The sequence below is a fragment of the Macaca nemestrina genome, chromosome 6 (genome assembly GCF_043159975.1).
Source record: "Macaca nemestrina isolate mMacNem1 chromosome 6, mMacNem.hap1, whole genome shotgun sequence".
NCBI lineage: Eukaryota > Metazoa > Chordata > Mammalia > Primates > Cercopithecidae > Macaca > Macaca nemestrina.
Window position 1 is genome coordinate 7,638,104 of NC_092130.1, and position 18,164 is coordinate 7,656,267.

The window sequence follows — 18,164 nt, forward strand, 5'->3', positions numbered from 1 at the left end:
GAAGAACTGAGCAGCCCAGCAACAGCTTGAGGATATCCAGAAACACTTGTGTGCTCTCCTGTCCCTGATCCTGGGCAGGCTCACATAGGCCTGTTTCTTGCCTGCCATGAAGCTAGGTGAGCAGATCAATGAATGCATCGCCGTGCTGGAGGTGTGACTTCACTCTCAATGGGTGGCCAAACCCACTGAGGTCAAGGCCAGTGAATAAACCATTTGTCCAATGCAGCTCAGACAGTCAGGCAGGGCCAGGCAGAAAGCCTGAGTTTGGGGCATATTTCTTTTTCTCTTTCCTTTGGAATCTAGAAGCAGCCCCCTGTAAATTATTATTCCAAGAAACAAACAGCAAAATTGTGCAGCACGCCACCCTCATACCATGCCTGCTATGTGCTGTGAAAAGATAAGAACAAAAAACTTGGAAAGCGGAGAGTCAGAGCCCTTGCTGTGTGTCTTTGGACAAGTTAGTTCACCTCTCTGGTCCTCAGTTTCCCCATTTCTTCACATGGAGATAGTAAGGGTACCCATTTCCCAGGGTTAATGTCATGATCACACCAGGAAATGAATATAAAGCACCTAGCAAGTACTGTGTCTTAGTAGAGATTCGCAATTATTAATAAGCACTGCCCCCACGTTACTTACAAAGGCAAAATTGGGATGAACAATTTCTGCATCTTCAGCTATGATTCTGAACATAGTGCCAATAACTTTTCCTCCTCCTTTTCCCAGAGATGAGTTTGGGACAGACAAACTGTGTTCACATTTGCTTCCAACAACATTAGTTACTAAGTGTTTTCTCATTATGAAAATGAAATTATGTCTCAATTCATATTCTGTTTTAGAAAAAGAAAGAAAAGAATCAACAGAAAGCTGTCACTTCTCACCACAGCATCAGTTCCCCCAGTGGCGGGCGTGGCTTGGGGCCATTGTTGGCAGCTGCATCCTTGCTTCAGGGATGAGGCTTGTGTGAGTCATGGAGGCCCTGCTGTTCCTGGTCCCTTTCCTGGGCTCCTGGGCTCGTCTTCATTTATTTGTTCAACAAGCCTTGCTTTGAGATTTGTACTGGGGACCAAGAGAGACAAGAAACCATGCCCTTGCTTCCAAGCTAGTGGGAGAGAGAGAAATGATCACCGACAGGCCAGTTGCAGTGGCTCACGCCTGTAACCCCGGCACGTTGGGAGCCAAGGCAGGTAGATCATGAGGTCAGGAGTTTGAGACCAGCCTGACCAACATGGTGAAACCCTGTCTCTAATAAAAATACAAAGATGAGCCGGGCGTGGTGGCGGGCGCCTGTAGTCCCAGCTACTCAGGAGGCTGAGGTAGCAGAATTGCTTGAACCCTGGAGGCGGAGCTTGCAGTGAGCTGAGATCGTGCCACTGTACTCCAGCCTGGGTGACACAGCGAGACTCCATTTCAAAAAAAAAAAAAAAGAAAGAAAAAAGAAAATGAACGACAAAGTGGTCTTTAGGGGTTCCTACTATTCTTATTTTACAGGGAGGTGAGGCTTCCAGGGGGAAAGTGGTAGGTAACTGAGGCCTACCTCTCAAAGGCATTTCCTCCAGGTATTTCTATCCGACATCAGCCTTTACATCTCCAAGTAGACGTCCTCTCCTCTGGGCATCTTTCCTGGGTACCCAGTTTCTACCCTGGCACTTAACAAGTCTGTCCCACCACTGGAACGGCTGTTGACTGAATGACTGTAGCACTCAATTCTTTTCCATCTTCAACCTTTTACACTTCACTGCATCTACTGGCTCTAAGATGTCATCAGTTCTGAGGCCCTTTCATTAATTTATGCACCATTAAGAAAGGAATATGCTGTCAATTAACGATGACATGCTTCCAATTGTTATGTCCTGAGAAATGCTAAAATATGAAAACTGTGCCTTCAACACAATGAATTATATGATGAAAGCAATTACTGCTTTTAAAAACATCCGAGGGGAAGAAGATTTTATAAATATCTATATAATAATAATAACAAAGTTTTCTAAACACTTACTCTGTGCCAGGCATTGTTCTAAAGTACTTTTCATCCATGAGCTCCTATCGGGGTTGGCAAACTTTTCCTGTAAAGGGATAAGGGTAAATATTTGAGGCTTTGCGAGCCATACTGTCTCTGTCACAATATACACCTCCCATTGTAGTGTGAAAGCAGCCACAGATACCACGTAAAGGAATGGGTGTGGCTGTGTTCCAATAAAACTTCATTTATGGACAATGAAGTTTGAATTTTATATGACATTCACATGTCATAAAATATGATTCTTCTTTTGATTTTTCCCCCCCAACCATTTAAAACATAAAAACCAGTCTTAGTTTGTGGTTTGTACAAAAAGAGGTAGCGAGCTAGGTTTGGCTTACAGGCTATAGTTTGCCAATCACTGTCTTATATAACCTTCCTATCAATCCTACAAGATCGATACGATTGGCTGGGCGCGGTGGCTCAAGCCTGTAATCCCAGCACTTTGGGAGGCCGAGACGGGCGGATCACAAGGTCAGGAGATCGAGACCAGCCTGGCTAATACGGTGAAACCCCCGTCTCTACTAAAAAATACAAAAAAAAAACTAGCCGGGTGAGGTGGTGGGCGCCTGTAGTCCCAGCTACTCGGGAGGCTGAGGCAGGAGAATGGCGTAGACCCGGGAGGCGGAGCTTGCAGTGAGCTGAGATGCGGCCACTGCACTCCAGCCTGGGGACAGAGCGAGACTCCGTCTCAAAAACAAAAAAAAACAAACAAAAACAAACAAAAAAAAACATCGATACGATTATTATTCCCTCTTTAAAGATGAGAAAACTGAGTCTCACAGAGCTAAAGTAACGTGCCCAAATACACACAGCTGGTGAGTAAGCAAGCTGGGATTCTAATTCAGGAGGTCTAACTCTGTAACTTGGTTTTAAGGACAATGCTGTTACCTTCATATGGTTGCCTTCTAATCTTACCTTTTATTCTTTGTTACAAAAGTTACACATTTAAGTTTAAAAAGTTCAAATCACTCAGAGTCATAAGGAAGAAAATGAGAGGAACTCCACCCTCCAAAGATAAACACTGTTAAGGGTTTGGACACATAGCTCACACAATGCTGACTGGTTAGAATGTTCTGAACACTGTGTGACTTTGGACAGATTGCCTAACCTCTCTGGGCCCTTGTCTCTCAAATGAGGAGGTTAGACAGGATGACACAGTTTGGTGGGCCCTGCCAGGTCTGAGCATGGAGATCTGTTTGTAAGGATTGTGCAATGACAGCTAGCTCTGTCCCAACTGCCTGGGTGTAGAGGGTGATGTCAGCCCTTTGCCAGTCCCTCAAGGTAGGCCCGAGTGGCTACAGAGTCTCTTGAGCAGGGGCATGAGGGCCTGAGTTGGGAGTCTTAGGAGGCTCCAGGCTCCCTGCTGGGCTGACACCAGGGACCACTCTGTCCAGTGAGAAGAGCTCCAGGAAGCTGGGAGGCAGAGGCTCCAGGCAGTGCTGCTGGACATGGGGCTGGCAGACTGGCAGATGCAGAGGCCTCAACAGAGCCAGGCCCAGCTCCCTCTCTCAAGTCAGACAGGCGCTGGGTTTGGATCTGCGTCTGATGATTATCAGCTTTATGACCTCAGGCATGTGACTTTTGGCATGTCTCCTCTCTGAGCCTCTTTTCTTGCCTATAAAATGGGGACAACAAGCACTTCACAGGATCACTGTCAGATTCATGGAAAGATACCTGTAATGCACCTGACCCAGAGGTGAGGCCTAATAAGTGTCAATGACCACCCTCCACCCTTCTGACACTTTTCAACAGTACCCTTTGAAACAATTCTACCATTTCCCAAATTGTGAACCTACTATGTGCCAGGCACCACATCAAAGGTAGTAGGCTGGGGAGTGCAATGCTGAGAAAAACACACCCCTTGTCTTCAAGCTGACAAGCTCACACCCTGTGGGGAGTACGACAAAGATCTAGGTGACTTGTACACAATGAGAATACATGGACAATGTCCTCCAGGCCAAGAAGAGGGAGCAGTTGGAGGAACCCAAGGAGTCTTCACTTGGAAAGCCCAGAGGGGCCACTGTCTGGCAGGGGGTGGGGGAGGAATGTGAGCAAAGATGTGGCAGAGGACAAGAACATTCTAGGAACACAGGCCCACAGAATTTTCCTGGAGCACAAGAGAGAAAGAAAAGAGAGTGGGAAGCTGAGCCATATAGATGGCGAGGCTCAGTAGCAGTGCGTTTTGGATTTGCTAAGAAATGGGGAGTTGTAGAAGGATATTGAGGGGAGGAACCCCATACACCACAGGGGAGACAGGAAAAAGGCCGTGGGTTTTCAAAGAGGGAACATGAATGTGGGACCCTGCTCCCCCTCTTGAGAACACCCCCTTTGGGTGTCATCCATATCAGGTTCTTACACACTGTTTCACTTGGTCCTAAATGGATGTTATTCCCAGTTTACAAATGGGGAAACAGAAGCTCAGAAATGGTCAGCTGCTTGCCCAAGGTCACCGAGCAGACAGTGAGTGGGGGCCTCTTTCTGACTGTCATTGGGGGAGCTCCACTCTTCTCAAACTGTGATCCCAAGAGAGATCCAAAGTCGCCTTTGAGAGCAGGATTAGGACAGGGACTATGAGCTAGGGCCAACCCTGGCTACACCCAGTCTCCCCAAAGTCCTTGGAGGTGTGTGTTATTATTATTCTCTCCATCATGGGAAGGAGGGGGTGGAGCTCAGCACCATGGGAGGACTTACTCAAGGCCACACATTAAAGGTAGGGAATCCCGGCCAGCTTTTGGGGGAGTATGGAACTCTGAACCCTTCTTCCCGCTACTCCACACTGCCTCCAGGTTTATTCCTAAGCAGGACTAGGTAGAACTGGGAACAGCCCAGGTCAGAAAGGCCCAATTCTCTCCCCTGAGTCAACATCCACTGATTTATCTGCTTCATTCCCTCTGGCGGCCAGGCCCACAAGGCCAAGTCCCCCACTCCTGTGGTTACAGAGACCAGATGATGCTGGGCTCTCTTTGGCTCCATCCTCAGTCAGAAGCAGCATCTCCACTGCCTGGATTGGGGGCCTAGGTGGCTACAGGTTTACCACTTGCCTCTAGGCAGGTGACCCACCGTGAGCGCTGTGTGGTAGAGGGTCTTAAAGAGGAGCTCTCCCTGAGTCGGGCCCCTGTCCGCTGATGTCTCTCATAAGCAGATGGCTTGCAGTGACCTTCTCCCTGGTTCTGAGGCAAGTCTCTGAAAGGCACAGGGACAGAACCATTCTGCTGGGAAGGGGAAACCCTAGAGATACAGTGAATCATAAAGAGCAGGGGTGGGGTAGGGCCTGGGTTCCCTAACCCCCCCCATCTCTCACTTGGGCCTCAAACCATCTACAAAGTGGGCCAGTGTAGACCCACGGTACAGATGTGGGCTTGGAGGCTCAATAGGGGTCGAGACTCACCTCTGACCATCCAGCAGCAAAATGACAGGGTTCAAGTCTACTTTTATACTCTTTCCAGCAAGGGAGGAGAGAGAAAAGCAGGAGAGGCCAGAAGATACCTGGCTCTAGGGCCAGACTGTGCCACTACTACCATGATAATGGCACTAAAGAGAATCTTGCTCTGTCACCAGGCTAGAGTGCCATAGTGTGATCTCGGCTCACTGCAACCTCCGCCTCCTGGGCTTCAGGCGATTCTCCTGCCTCAGCCTCCCGGGTAACTGGGATTACAGGCGTCCACCACTACGCCCAGATAATTTTTGCATGTTTAGCAGAGATGGGGTTTCACCGTGTTAGCCAGGATGGTCTCGATCTCCTGAACTTGTGATCCGCCTGCCTCAGCCTCCCAAAGTGCTGGGATTACAGGTGTGAGCCACAGCACCCAGCCCTTAAAAGAGTTTTCTTGTTGAAAAATTTCGGTAGGGAAAGGTATAATGAATTCTCTTGGTGAGAGAAAAAAAAATGGGACAAATCAAGTCGGTATGCAGTGAAAAGTCAGCAGCTGTAACATTCTATGATTCAACGCAAAAAGTATGTTGAGTTCCTCAGCTGAATAAGTAGTATAAACAAATAATTTCTTTTTCTTCTATCTCTCCATACAGGGAGGGTGTTGCTCTTATCTGAGGACCTCTTTGCTGTCCTCGACCAATGTTCAAATGAAGGTAGAAAACGCCCTTTTAAAAAAAAGCACTCCATTCCCTGAACTTTTCTAGAAGAATCCAGGCAGAACGTTTGCGCAGGCGAAAACACACAAGCTAAGCGAGGCAAATGCAGAAGTTGCCTCTGGTGATACAGCTCGCACAACGACGACAGAGGGTGGCCAGTGAAATCCCCTCCCCCAGGAGGGGAGGAAACCGCAGAATGTTCCTGACTCGGCACCCGGGCCGGTGGCGCAATGTTTATGTTTGTGTACCTAGCGCGTCGCGTCGCTGCAGCAGGCTGTGCTGTTCAGGGGGCCGTCACTGGGACTCAGGGCATGGATATCGCTGGGCGTTGGGGGCGGGGGGTCTTCCCAAGCGTTGCGATACATGTCCTGGCAATCCGCCCAGAACGGCCCGGGATTGGATTTTGCCTTCGGCCTATAACGGAAGCGACGACAGGGAGCGAGGGTTGGGGCCGGCTTCTGTTCCGGGTTGGAGCCCCCCAGCCCAGCGCTTAGTGGGCGCTCACTCAGTATACTGCCTATTTGTGTAATAAAGGGATGGAGAAGCTCGGTCTGGAGCCAAGGTGACAGAAACGTGTCGGGCGGCCCCTGGGGGGCGCCGTCGAGTCGCGCTGCGGGTCGCCCCTCACCCCTCCAAACGCCAAACCCGGGAATCCACCGCGGGGCCTTGCGACCCCCGACCGGGATTTCAGCCCCTTGACCTGCCTTCCTTGGCTCCAAGTCTTCCGGGGGCCACAGACTAGGAATAGCATTATTTCCCGGTGGGGGTTTGCTCGCTTACACTTTCATGGCAAATGTAGATATTTTAAAGCCACCTTAAAGAAAGTCGGGGAAACAGGAAAGCATTGCCCTGAACCTCTCCGCCCCAACTCGCTCGAGTCGTTTTTGGTAGGAACGACTTTTCTATCGGCAGAGCTGTTCATTTTTCTCCAAACTTCATCTTAGGCGCCTCTGTGCTGCCCCCCGCGCCGCCCCACCCCACACCCCAGTAGTGTGGTTCTGGGCAAGTCAGTAGCTTCGCTTGGGGAACCTCAGTTTCCCCGCCTGTTAGTGATGAGGAAATGAGAGAAAGGGGCACAAGAGTATGCAAAAGCGCAGGAAGCCCCTTTCGGCTCAGGTCGAAGGCCGAGGGGCACGGGGAAGGGGACTCGGGGAGGGAGAGACGGAGGAGCGGCGAGGCCAAGGCAGGTGGCACGTCGCCCATTCTCCCGGCCGCTCGCATCCCAGAGGTCAGCCTCAGCTGGCAGCGAGCCCTCCGCCTCCCCGCTGGGCCCGGAGCGCGGCGCGGGCCCAGTCCCTGGGGACGCGCCAAGAGCAGGCCGGACGGCAGGGCGGGGGCCGGGCCGCGAGCCAGCGCGCAGCGAGCGGACCCAGCTCCGAGGCTGATGACGTCTTCCCCTGTAGCTCGGCGGCGCCGGGCCGGGCAGGGCGGGTGACGTCACCGCCCCGTCACGTGATCACCATTCAAACAAACACCCTCCTCCCCCTGCGCGCGGGTCAGGCCCGCCCCGTCGCCCAGAGGCCTCATATAAACGAGCTCCCCGGATAGGGCTCGCTGCGAAGGACGTTCGGGCTGTGTGTGCGACGTGGTTCGAAGGGGCAGTCGGGGCAACCGCGAAGAAGTCGAGGAGCCCAGAGCCCCGCGTGACGCTCCTCTCTCAGTCCAAAAGCAGCTTTTGGTTCGGCGCAGAGCGACCCGGGGGTCTAGCTTTTCCTCGAAAGGCGCCGCCCTGCCCTTGGCCCCGAGGACAAAGAGCACCGCAGGGCTGATCACGCTGGGGGCGCTGAGGCCGGCCATGGTCATGGAAGTGGGCACCCTGGACGCTGGAGGCCTGCGGGCGCTGCTGAGGGAGCGCGCGGCGCAATGCCTGCTGCTGGACTGCCGCTCCTTCTTCGCCTTCAACGCCGGCCACATCGCCGGCTCTGTCAACGTGCGCTTCAGCACCATCGTGCGGCGCCGGGCCAAGGGCGCCATGGGCCTGGAGCACATCGTGCCCAACGCCGAGCTGCGCGGCCGCCTGCTGGCCGGCGCCTACCACGCCGTGGTGTTGCTGGACGAGCGCAGCGCCGCCCTGGACGGCGCCAGGCGCGACGGCACCCTGACTCTGGCGGCCGGTGCGCTCTGCCGCGAGGCGCGCGCCGCGCAAGTCTTCTTCCTCAAAGGTACGCCCTCGGGGAAGCTCGGGGCGGGCCGCACACCCCTGAGATTTTGCCCGGTACCCTCGGCTCTTGGCTCCCGGGGGGTCGCCCCACCTGCAGCGCGTGGGCGCTGGAGTACATTTATCTCTGGAACTTGTCATTGGCTTTGTTTGGCTCTGGGAACAAAGACTTGCCTTGGCCTTTCCGCTGTAAACTTCCAGCCCTTGGTGGGTGGGGGAGTCGTATGAAGGTGCCCTGTCCCGGCGTCACTAATGAGGAAAAAAAAAATGTCTTTGTATTCCCAGGAGGATACGAAGCGTTTTCGGCTTCCTGCCCGGAGCTGTGCAGCAAACAGTCGACCCCCATGGGGCTCAGCCTTCCCCTGAGTACTAGCGTCCCTGACAGCGCGGAATCTGGGTGCAGTTCCTGCAGTACCCCACTCTACGATCAGGTTAGTAGGTGTCCCTGCCACAGGGGAGAAGTAAGAACTGGCAAAGGCACGGAGGAGTAGTGCCAGGGAGAATATAGAAAGTGACCTGCAGCATTATTTATAACGGAGGGGACACAGGGATATGATTGTAGGCTCTACAGAAATGAATTTGCTGGTCCTGCCCAGGCAAATGGGCTTAGTTCCCTATTTATTTATCCTCCAGCAACAGAACTGAGTTCACTCGCTATCTGAAATTGACTTTTCCAGCAGAAAGTTTTTGTGGGTGTGGGCACTGGCCTTGGCTTTGAGCGAGCTTGATGAATGTTGGATATTTCTGGATTTCAGGGTGGCCCGGTGGAAATCCTGCCCTTTCTGTACCTGGGCAGTGCCTATCACGCTTCCCGCAAGGACATGCTGGATGCCTTGGGCATCACTGCCTTGATCAACGTCTCAGCCAATTGTCCCAACCATTTTGAGGGTCACTACCAATACAAGAGCATCCCTGTGGAGGACAACCACAAGGCAGACATCAGCTCCTGGTTCAACGAGGCCATTGACTTCATAGGTAAATGGAATGGATGCCTGGGGCTTTTCTGCCTCTCTCTTCTCATTTTAGCCCCTAAGCCCAACCTCTGTGGCAAGAGCTTGAAGTCTTCTGAGCCTTCTTCCAGACATTCAGTATCAGTCTGGTGTGGGCAACATTCCTGCAAAATGTGAATTTGATTCAATGTCCCACTTTACAGATTTGCAAACTGGGGCTCACAAAGTTGAATTGACTGGTGTGAGATCTATCTGCTGAGTGGAAATCCCCAGTCTGAGTTTAAATCCTGTGCCATCCTTTGCGCAGTGCCCAAGTTGCTTCCATGAACAGTAGCCATGTGATGGCGTGTGGTGATGTTGACCATTTCTAGACAAGACACACATGACCTTTCTCAGATACACTGTACCTGGGCTTGGGGTGGTTCTCCTGAGCTCTCCAGTAACCAGCCGCTCCTTTTGTTTTCTAGACTCCATCAAGAATGCTGGAGGAAGGGTGTTTGTCCACTGCCAGGCAGGCATTTCCCGGTCAGCTACTATCTGCCTTGCTTACCTCATGAGGACTAACCGAGTCAAGCTAGACGAGGCCTTTGAGTTTGTGAAGCAGAGGCGAAGCATCATCTCCCCCAACTTCAGCTTCATGGGCCAGCTGCTGCAGTTTGAGTCCCAGGTGCTGGCCCCACACTGCTCGGCAGAGGCTGGGAGCCCCGCCATGGCTGTGCTCGACCGAGGCACCTCCACCACCACTGTGTTCAACTTCCCCGTCTCCATCCCTGTCCACTCCACGAACAGTGCGCTGAGCTACCTTCAGAGTCCCATCACGACCTCTCCCAGCTGCTGAAAGGCTGTGGGAGGTGAGGCTCTTCACATCCCACTGGGACTCCAGGCTCCTTGAGAGGAGAAATGCAGTAACTCTGGGAGGGGCTCGAGAGGGGTGGTCTTTATTTATTTAACTTCACCCGAGTTCCACTGGGTTCCTAAGCAGTCGTTGTGATGACTTAGCGTCAAGACATCTGCTGAACTCAGCACATTCGGGACCAATATGTAGTGGGTACATCAAGTCCCTCTGACAAAATGGGGCAGAAGAGAAAGGACTCAGTGTGTGAGCCAGTTTCTTTTTGCTCGCTCCTGTTTTTTGTAGAATCTCTTCATGCTTGACATACCTACCAGTATTATCATTCCCGACGACACATATACATATGAGAATATACCTTATTTATTTTTGTGGAGGTGTCTGCCTCCACAAATGTCATTGTCTACTCCTAGAAGAACCAAATACCTCAATTTTTGTTTTTGAGTACTGTACTATCCTGTAAATATATCGTAAGCAGGTTTGTTTTCAGCACTGATGGAAAATACCAGTGTTGGGGTTTTTTTTTAGTTGCCAACAGTTGTATGTTTGCTGATTATTTATGACCTGAAATAATATATTTCTTCTTCTAAGAAGACATTTTGTTACATAAGGATAACTTTTTTATACAATGGAATAAATTACGGCATTTCTATTGAAATTTCAATGCTTTTATTTCTTTGGCAACCACACCCAGTCCCTCTCCCACTAGTGAACTAGGGAAGAATTTCGACAAGGGCCTGCAGAATGTGTTGAGATCTGATCCCTGTGGTGGCCCATTGGTCCCATGAAATGGCTGGGTTGCAAGGGAGGAAGACAAGTGAGTATCATGAAACACCAGATGCTACAACTGAACTCTTAGTATTGGATCAGTGTGTCTGCCCATGCCCATTTTAGCAGCTCTGTAACCTACCATGTCACCCAGGATGCTAAGGTGTCCCCAGAGCTAAAGCTAGGAGGAAATTGCCACTTGCCTGGATTACCTTTTTCATTTAATACCCTCCTCAGGTTAATATAAAAAATCACCTGACCGTCTCTGAGCTGTGCTGGAGTTATGAGGAGACAAAAGTTTTTCCAAACACATGATATAAGGCAGTGTGTGCTACCTGCCCCCAGAGAAACTCAGAAAGGCCCTTTGCAGATGAGATGCTGAGACCCAGCATGGCTAAGTGGCAGAAACAGGGGAATTGGAATCTACATCTGTTTCGGACTTTCATTTGCCCATCTCATGGCACTCTTTTTGCTTTTTTTTTTTTTTTTTTTAGACAGAGTCTCTGTTGCCCAGGATGGAGTGCAATGGCATGAGCTCGGCTCACTGCAACATCTGCCTCCCAATTCAAGCCATTCTCCTGCCTCAGCTTCCTAAGTAGCTGGGATTACAGGTGCACGTCACCATGCCCGGCTAATTTTTGTGTTTTTAGTAGAGACGGGGTTTCACCATGTTGGTCAGGCTGGTCTTGAACTCCTGACCTATCTTTTTGCTTTTAAAAAGGCTTTTGTTATTGTGAAAATAATACATTGAATGGCAAAAAAAAAAAAAAAAAAAAAAAAAAAAAAAAAATCAAGCACTATAAGCAAATACCATGCAAATACATCACCTGCAACAGCCTGTTCCCAACCTGACCATTGCTAACATTGCGGAGGACATTCACGCTGGTGTTTCTGCATATAGACATGGCATTTTTGCTGGTTGTCTCCTTCAGGTCACCTGCTGTTCTGATTTCATAATTTTATTGAAGATAAGCAATTAAACCTAACTTGATCTAGGATAATATTCTGAATTTGTACTCCTTTGCCAAGCAGGCAAAAAACAGAAAAGATGTAATTGCTAACAACCTGTAATCCAGTCTACAATGTTGCGTTAAGAAACTGTGAAGTTCTTGGATTACTGGCCCCTTAGCGCCCCACTCCACTCTGTTTCTGGACAAAGTGCTATGGGAAGCAGAAAAGGAAATACCCCATTTGTCTTATCCAGAGCACCCTGTGCTACGGGTCTGGTCCTGTCCTGTTGTTCAAGGTCTTTACACAGAATCAGTGTCCTTGACTTTGCCCCTCTGGCTCACTGTCTGCCACTTGACTCCCAGGGTCTGAAAGATCCCTGTGTTCTAAGTTTTAAGAACTTACCCTGGGCTGGCAAGCTCATTTCCTCAGCTGGGTTTCCGATTACAAGTATATTCATGCCTATCAAAACAAATCGTACCCAATGTTTTTATCAAAGCCTAGAAATTTACTATTGTAAATATCTCTCTCCGTGGAAATGTACCAGCGACATTGAGTCTGTGACAGATGCCATGGCTGACTTCCCCGTGGGTTAGGGCCTTCACTTTTCGCTTGGCAGGCACTGGCTGAACCAAAATTAATCTCCAGTGTGATCCACGCAGTGGAAAAATACAGCGGCTGCCTAAGGGAGCTGCCAGTGAAAACAAGTCACTCACTTCTCCCAGCTCAAGCCACTCTGCCTCATGCCAGCCCTGAGAGCCAGGGATGATAACCCCCGATCCCCATGTACTGGAGTCACTGTGTTCAGACCCTCCAGAGAATGTCATATTTGGCCTCAGACTGCTTTCCTTGGGGAAAAAAAATGCCTCCTGATGAAAAGAAAGATACTTAAAGTCTATTAACGTGTTTGTTTCCCAGGAAGAGATTGAAATAAGACTTTTAATACTGATAATGTGGCAGTGATGGTTGCCAGTTTTAGAGTGAGCACTCTGTGCCAGGTACTGCTAAGGTTAAGTAACCTTTGACAGCAATACCCATTTTACAGAGGACAAAGCTGAGGCTCACTTGTGAGAAAGACATGGGCCAATGAATGTAAAGTGCCTGGCACACAATGGGCCATGGAGAAATGTTTCCATCCCCTTGTTTCTGTCCTAATGACTTCTGGCAGTTCTCCTGGTTCAGTTTTCCCACCCTGTAAAATGACCAGTTTGTACTGGATCTCAGTACTGTTCTTCCCATCTCTCTAATTCTGGGATGTAGAAAATGCATCAATGCATACTTTATGCTTTTCTGTGGTTTCCAGGCACCCATTATTTCATTATAATACCTCCAACCCCCCCAAACCCCCCCACCCGCCACCTCCACCGCATCCTCTCCTTTCCTCGGAATTTTGCAAATCGTAGCTAATTTGCTTTGGACTTGCAGCCTCTGGCGTTCCTTTCCCTCCCTCCCCTGGCCCGTCGGAGGATGACATCATTGACATCATTGTGTGTACACCTTTAAGATTATATAAATCTGTGATCCTACAGTGGCCTCCATCCCCATGGTAACGCGGAGGAGTTTCCCTTTTGTGAGGAAAGCTGTCATGTCACTTCCTGCTGCTGACAAATCAGTTTAGGAGATTAAAATAAAGGGGGGCGGGGTGCCTCTGAGAAGTGCTGGCTGCGGTGGTTTCTGGTTGCCATACACAGAGGCAAACAATGCTGCTGCGGCCCCGCCCCGCGCCCGCCGGGTGGATCCAGGTCACCCCAGGCTGTTTTTCTCTGCAGGTTGCTTTCTGGAGAGCAGGTGGGAGGGCTGCTCATCTCTTTTCCGGAGCTCTGCGGGGCGAGCCTGTTTGAGAACAGCCTGTAGGTGCAGACCGGCAGCCCTGCTCCCCTCTGACGGCCGAGGAGGTGTCTTCCACCCTGTGGAGAACAAAGGGTGCGCTCTCCGTGCTAGCGCCACAGTGGACTAAACGGTGCTCTGCCAAGGAAGATAACCTTATAGCCACCTTTTCCTTGACTGTGGCTTTTAAAGCTAGGCAGGAGACCCACACATTCATTCACTCATTCATTCATTCATTCATTCATTCATTCATTCATTCATGTGTTCAACAAATATTGATAAATATAGTCTCAGGGGATACTTTGGTGCAAGACAAAATTCCTACTCATAAGTAGCTAAAATTACTTTTACTATTTTCACTAAACAGCAAAAGTAATTTTACTTTGTCACTTGCCATCTCATGGCACTATATATGGTGGGGGGGTATATAAATAAGATAATCACAAAATAAGGATGAAGGCTATGAAGGTAGGATAAACTAAGACCTGAATTATATAACCCAGTTGCCCATTTGAGAGGTGAACTGGGAAGAGGGCTCCAAGGCCAGGAGAGCAGCAAAGACCTGAGGTATGTTTGTGGACTGGTGGATATAGTACGTGATTTGGAGTTGACTAGACCTGTGTTCAAGTCCTGACTCTGCCACCTGTTAGTGGTGTGTAAGCTATCAAACTTTTTTTTTTTTTTTTTTTTTTTGAGATGGAGTCTCGCTTTGCCACTAGGCTGGAGTGCAGTGGTGGGATCTCAGCTCACTGCAACCTCCGACTCCCTGGTTCAAGTGATTCTCCGCCTCAGCCTCCTGAGTAGCTGGGATTATAGGCACGCGCCACCACGCCCAGCTAATTTTTGTATTTTTAGTAGAGACAGGGTTTCACCAGGTTGGCCAGGATGGTCTCGATCTCCTGACCTCGTGATCCACCCCGCCTCGGCCTCCCAAAGTGCTGGGATTACAGGCATGAACCAAGGCGCCCGGCCTGCTATCAAACTCTTTAACCTCAGTTTTCCCAATCTGTAATATGGCCCAGTAATATCGTTCTCTTGTGACTCAGCTGCTCCGCATTCTGTCCCTCAAGCAGGAGCGCACCCCCGTACCTCCGGCCCGAGTGTCTGGCAAAGGAAAACAAAAGTGGGCTGCCTCGCCAAAGTCACACCCTGGGCCCGCGTCATACAATACTTTTCTCTGGGCCATCAGAGCTTTGGAGAAGTGGCCTCTGTTCTGAGCCCATCTAGCCCTGCCCCACTAACCTGGGGCAAGCTGCTTCCCCTTTCGGGGCCTCAGTTCCCTCATGTGTAAGAAGCACCTGCAGTGAACCTCATCTATTCTTCTCTCCTACCCTTCTGCCAGTGCTAAGTCCCTTCCATACCCAAGCTTGGGAGGGTCCTGGAATCCCCAGGGTTCCTGAAGGCTGGTTCAGGGAGACAAAGTGGGGAGGAAATAGACACTTTCTGGGAAGAGGTAGTGACGGGTCCTGGACCTTCAGAAGGTCAGTTGGTGTTACGGAGATGGGACTGGTTCTTGCAGGAATGGGTTCCCTACAAGGGCCTGTGGGGGCATCGCATACTTCTGACCCCTGGGCCCTCCTTCCTTCCCAGCCTGCACAGCCCTCTGCAGTGGAGCACACTGCAAAGATGGGATTTAAAAATTTCACCAAGATTGACACCATTCACTCATCCAATAAACATATTTTAAGTACCAATGGTTTGTAAAACACCCAGTAGATGTGAAAATCATACCACCAAAGAGGATTTCGAGATTCTTTTTTTTTTTTTTTTTTTTTTTGAGACAGAGTCTTGCTCTGTCGCCCAGGCTGGGGTGCAGTGGCCGGATCTCAGCTCACTGCAAGCTCCGCCTCCCGGGTTTAGACCATTCTCCTGCCTCAGCCTCCCGAGTAGCTGGGACTACAGGCGCCCGCCACCGCGCCCGGCTAGTTTTTTTTTTGTATTTTTAGTAGAGACGGGGTTTCACCGTGTTAGCCAGGATGGTCTCGATCTCCTGACCTCGTGATCTGCCCATCTCGGCCTCCCAAAGTGCTGGGATTACAGGCTTGAGCCACCGCGCCCGGCCGGATTTCGAGATTCTATTCCAAACACCTGGGACAAAGCTGATAGGTCCAACTAGTGTCTGTATGACTTTGAGTGGATTATTTCTCCTCTCAAACCCTCAGTTTTGACATCTCTAAAAAGGGAGTTAAAGTATTTGCTTCATGACCGGGTGCAGTGGCTCACACCTGTTAATCCCAGCACTTCGAGAGGCTGAGGCAGGCGGATCACCTGAGGTCAGGAGTTCGAGACCAGCCTGACCAACATGGTGAAACCCTGTCTCTACTAAAAATACAAAATTCGCCAGGCATGTTGATGCATGCCTGTAACCCTAGCTACTTGGGTGGCTGAGGCAGGAGAATTGATTAAACTTGGGAGGCGGAGGTTGCAGTGAGCTGAGATTGTGCCGTTGTACTCTAGCCTGGGCAACAAGAGCAAAACTCTGTCTCAAAAAAAAAAAAAAAAAAAAAAATTTTTTTTGCTTCACATGGTATGAAATGTGAAATGAAATGGTATATATGAAATGTTTTGCACAGTACCTGACACATAGTTAACAATAAATGTTAGCTATTTTAACTGTCATTGTCATTATCATCATCATTATGAGGGAAATACGAAAAAAGGGAACAAACCCATATCTCTAGCCTAGACCTCTCCCCTAACTGCAGACTTGAATAGCCAATAGCTTCCTTGACATTTCCATTTGTTTGTCAAATAGACTCCCAATTTTGGCAATTCCAAAAACAAACCTTTGAGTCACCTAAAACCAGCTCTTTCTGCGGTCTTCCCACCTTTGTTAATAGAAACTTCATTCTTCCATTAGTTCAGGTCAAAAACTTTGGAGACATCCTTGACTCCTCCCTTTCCCTCATAACCTATGTTTAATTCAAACGCAAGCTGAGGTCCACTTTCCAACACATCCATTTCCCAAATATATCACTTCTCATCACTTCCAAAACTACTTCTCTGAGCTAGGCATGGTGACTCATGCCTGTAACCCTAGCACTTTGGGAGGCTGTGGCAGGAGGATCACTTGACGCCAGGAGTTTGAGACCAAACCTACCTCTCTGGTCCAGCCACCATCATATCTTGCCTACAGTACTGAAGCTTCCAAGCTGGCTTCCTTGCCTCAGCACTGCCCCTCTATGTCTATTCTCAACCAGCAGGCAAAGCTCTCCTTTTAGTGTTGTGTTTAGGGCATTAGCTTCTGAGGACAAATTCTAGTTTCTGCTTCCCTACAAATGTTTTTATCTTCATTATTGAAGAAATTTCTTTTTCTTTTTTAGATGGAGTCTTGCTCTGTCACCCAGGCTGGAGTGCAGTGGCGGTGTGATCTTGGCTCACCGCAACCTCCACCCCCCTGGGTTCAAGCGATTCTCCTACCTCAGCCTTCTGAATAGCTGGAATTACAGGTGTCTGCCACCCTGCCCGGCTAATTTTTGTATTTTTAGTAGAGACAAGGTTTCACCATGTTGGCCAGGGTGGTCTCAAACTCCTGACCTCAGGAGATCCACCTGCCTTGGCCTCCCAAAGAGTTGGGATTACAGGCATGAGCCACCGTGCCCGGCCTCGTTATTGAAGAATTTTTCCTGGGTAAAGAATTCAAGTTTTGACCTTATTTAATAACTTCGAAGATACGGTCCACTGTCTTCTGACTTGTGACATCTGCTGAGAAGTCAGCTAACTGCCTTGTTGTCCCTCTGAGGGTGATCTGTCTTTTTTCTTTACTTTAGGAATTTCTCTTTGTTTTTGATTTTTAGCAGTTTTATTTATAATATGCCTATAGTTTTTTTTTTTTTTCCTGTTTATATTACTTGTGATTCATGAGGTTTTTGAATCTGTGGTTTGATGCCTTTCATTTGCCTTGGATAATTTTCAGTTATTATTTCTCCATCTATATAATTTAGTTATTAAACAGAATTATTTTAATGTGTGTAACCAGTAACTATCTATATCCTTGTGTTTATTTCTGTTGCCTATTTTTTCTCTTGATTTTTGATTATGTTTCATTTTCTCATATTTTTGGTTGATTGTCAGGCATTGTATATGAAAAATTTTAGAGATTATTTGAAGCTTAAGATAATGTTATCTTCCATTTGTAGAAGGTGTCTAGGGGTGTTAGGAACCCCACATCACCTTCATCCAATCAGAGATTGAGATGGGTTGAGATGACTTGAAGCTGGGCTTTAGATCCTGTTATGACTGGTTCATTCTTAGTCCAAGGGTGTACCCCTTTGGAGTTTCAACTAAAAGCTTGGTGGGTTTACCAGACCCTCCAGCCTGGATTTTTTTTTGGGTAATACTCCCAAAAGCATAGGGGTGTGCCAGGTTCCCCCTTGGTGTGCCCTGAGTTTTAACTTTCATCCCATTAGGCCCATGAGTCTTTTAAAAGCTCAACTCAACTTCTTAGCCTCTGATCCTTTTATTTTAGAATTGGCAGATACCCTTTGGGGAAAAGAGGCCCCAAGGGCTGTGTTCATCCTTCTGATCTTTCCTTCCTTCCTTCCTTCCTTCCTT

General features: G+C 49.2%; 1 protein-coding gene and 1 long non-coding RNA gene across 5 annotated transcripts; one reads left to right on the forward strand and one right to left on the reverse strand.

The window, feature by feature from the left end:
- Positions 1–950: 950 nt before the first annotated feature.
- On the reverse strand, positions 951–7,404 carry LOC105480879 (uncharacterized). Of its 4 annotated transcripts, XR_986644.2 has the most exons (5): positions 5,409–7,404; positions 5,081–5,203; positions 1,997–2,063; positions 1,535–1,775; positions 951–1,099 (listed from the first exon to the last, which is right to left on the reverse strand). It is a non-coding gene; the product is annotated as an uncharacterized lncRNA (long non-coding RNA). The 4 variants fall into 4 exon arrangements; XR_011624450.1 differs by lacking the exon at positions 1,535–1,775 and having other exon boundaries at positions 5,409–7,403; XR_986645.3 differs by lacking the exon at positions 5,081–5,203 and having other exon boundaries at positions 5,409–7,402.
- A 236-nt stretch (positions 7,405–7,640) lies between these two features.
- On the forward strand, positions 7,641–10,731 carry LOC105480878 (dual specificity phosphatase 1). The gene is made up of 4 exons (XM_011740075.2): positions 7,641–8,271; positions 8,553–8,698; positions 9,023–9,242; positions 9,685–10,731. Exons 1-4 carry the CDS (start codon positions 7,905–7,907, stop codon positions 10,053–10,055), a joined length of 1,104 nt encoding a protein of 367 aa, XP_011738377.2. The 5' UTR covers positions 7,641–7,904; the 3' UTR covers positions 10,056–10,731.
- Positions 10,732–18,164: the final 7,433 nt, after the last annotated feature.

What these genes read in the sequence shown, in the direction of transcription:
- LOC105480878 (XM_011740075.2), top strand. Translation starts at nt 7,905, where the DNA reads ATGGTCATGGAAGTGGGCACCCTGGACGCTGGAGGCCTGCGGGCGCTG. An exon ending in GTACCCCACTCTACGATCAG is followed by an intron (nt 8,699 to 9,022) that starts GTTAGTAGGTGT and finishes TCTGGATTTCAG; the next exon opens with GGTGGCCCGGTGGAAATCCT. An exon ending in CGAGGCCATTGACTTCATAG is followed by an intron (nt 9,243 to 9,684) that starts GTAAATGGAATG and finishes TTTGTTTTCTAG; the next exon opens with ACTCCATCAAGAATGCTGGA.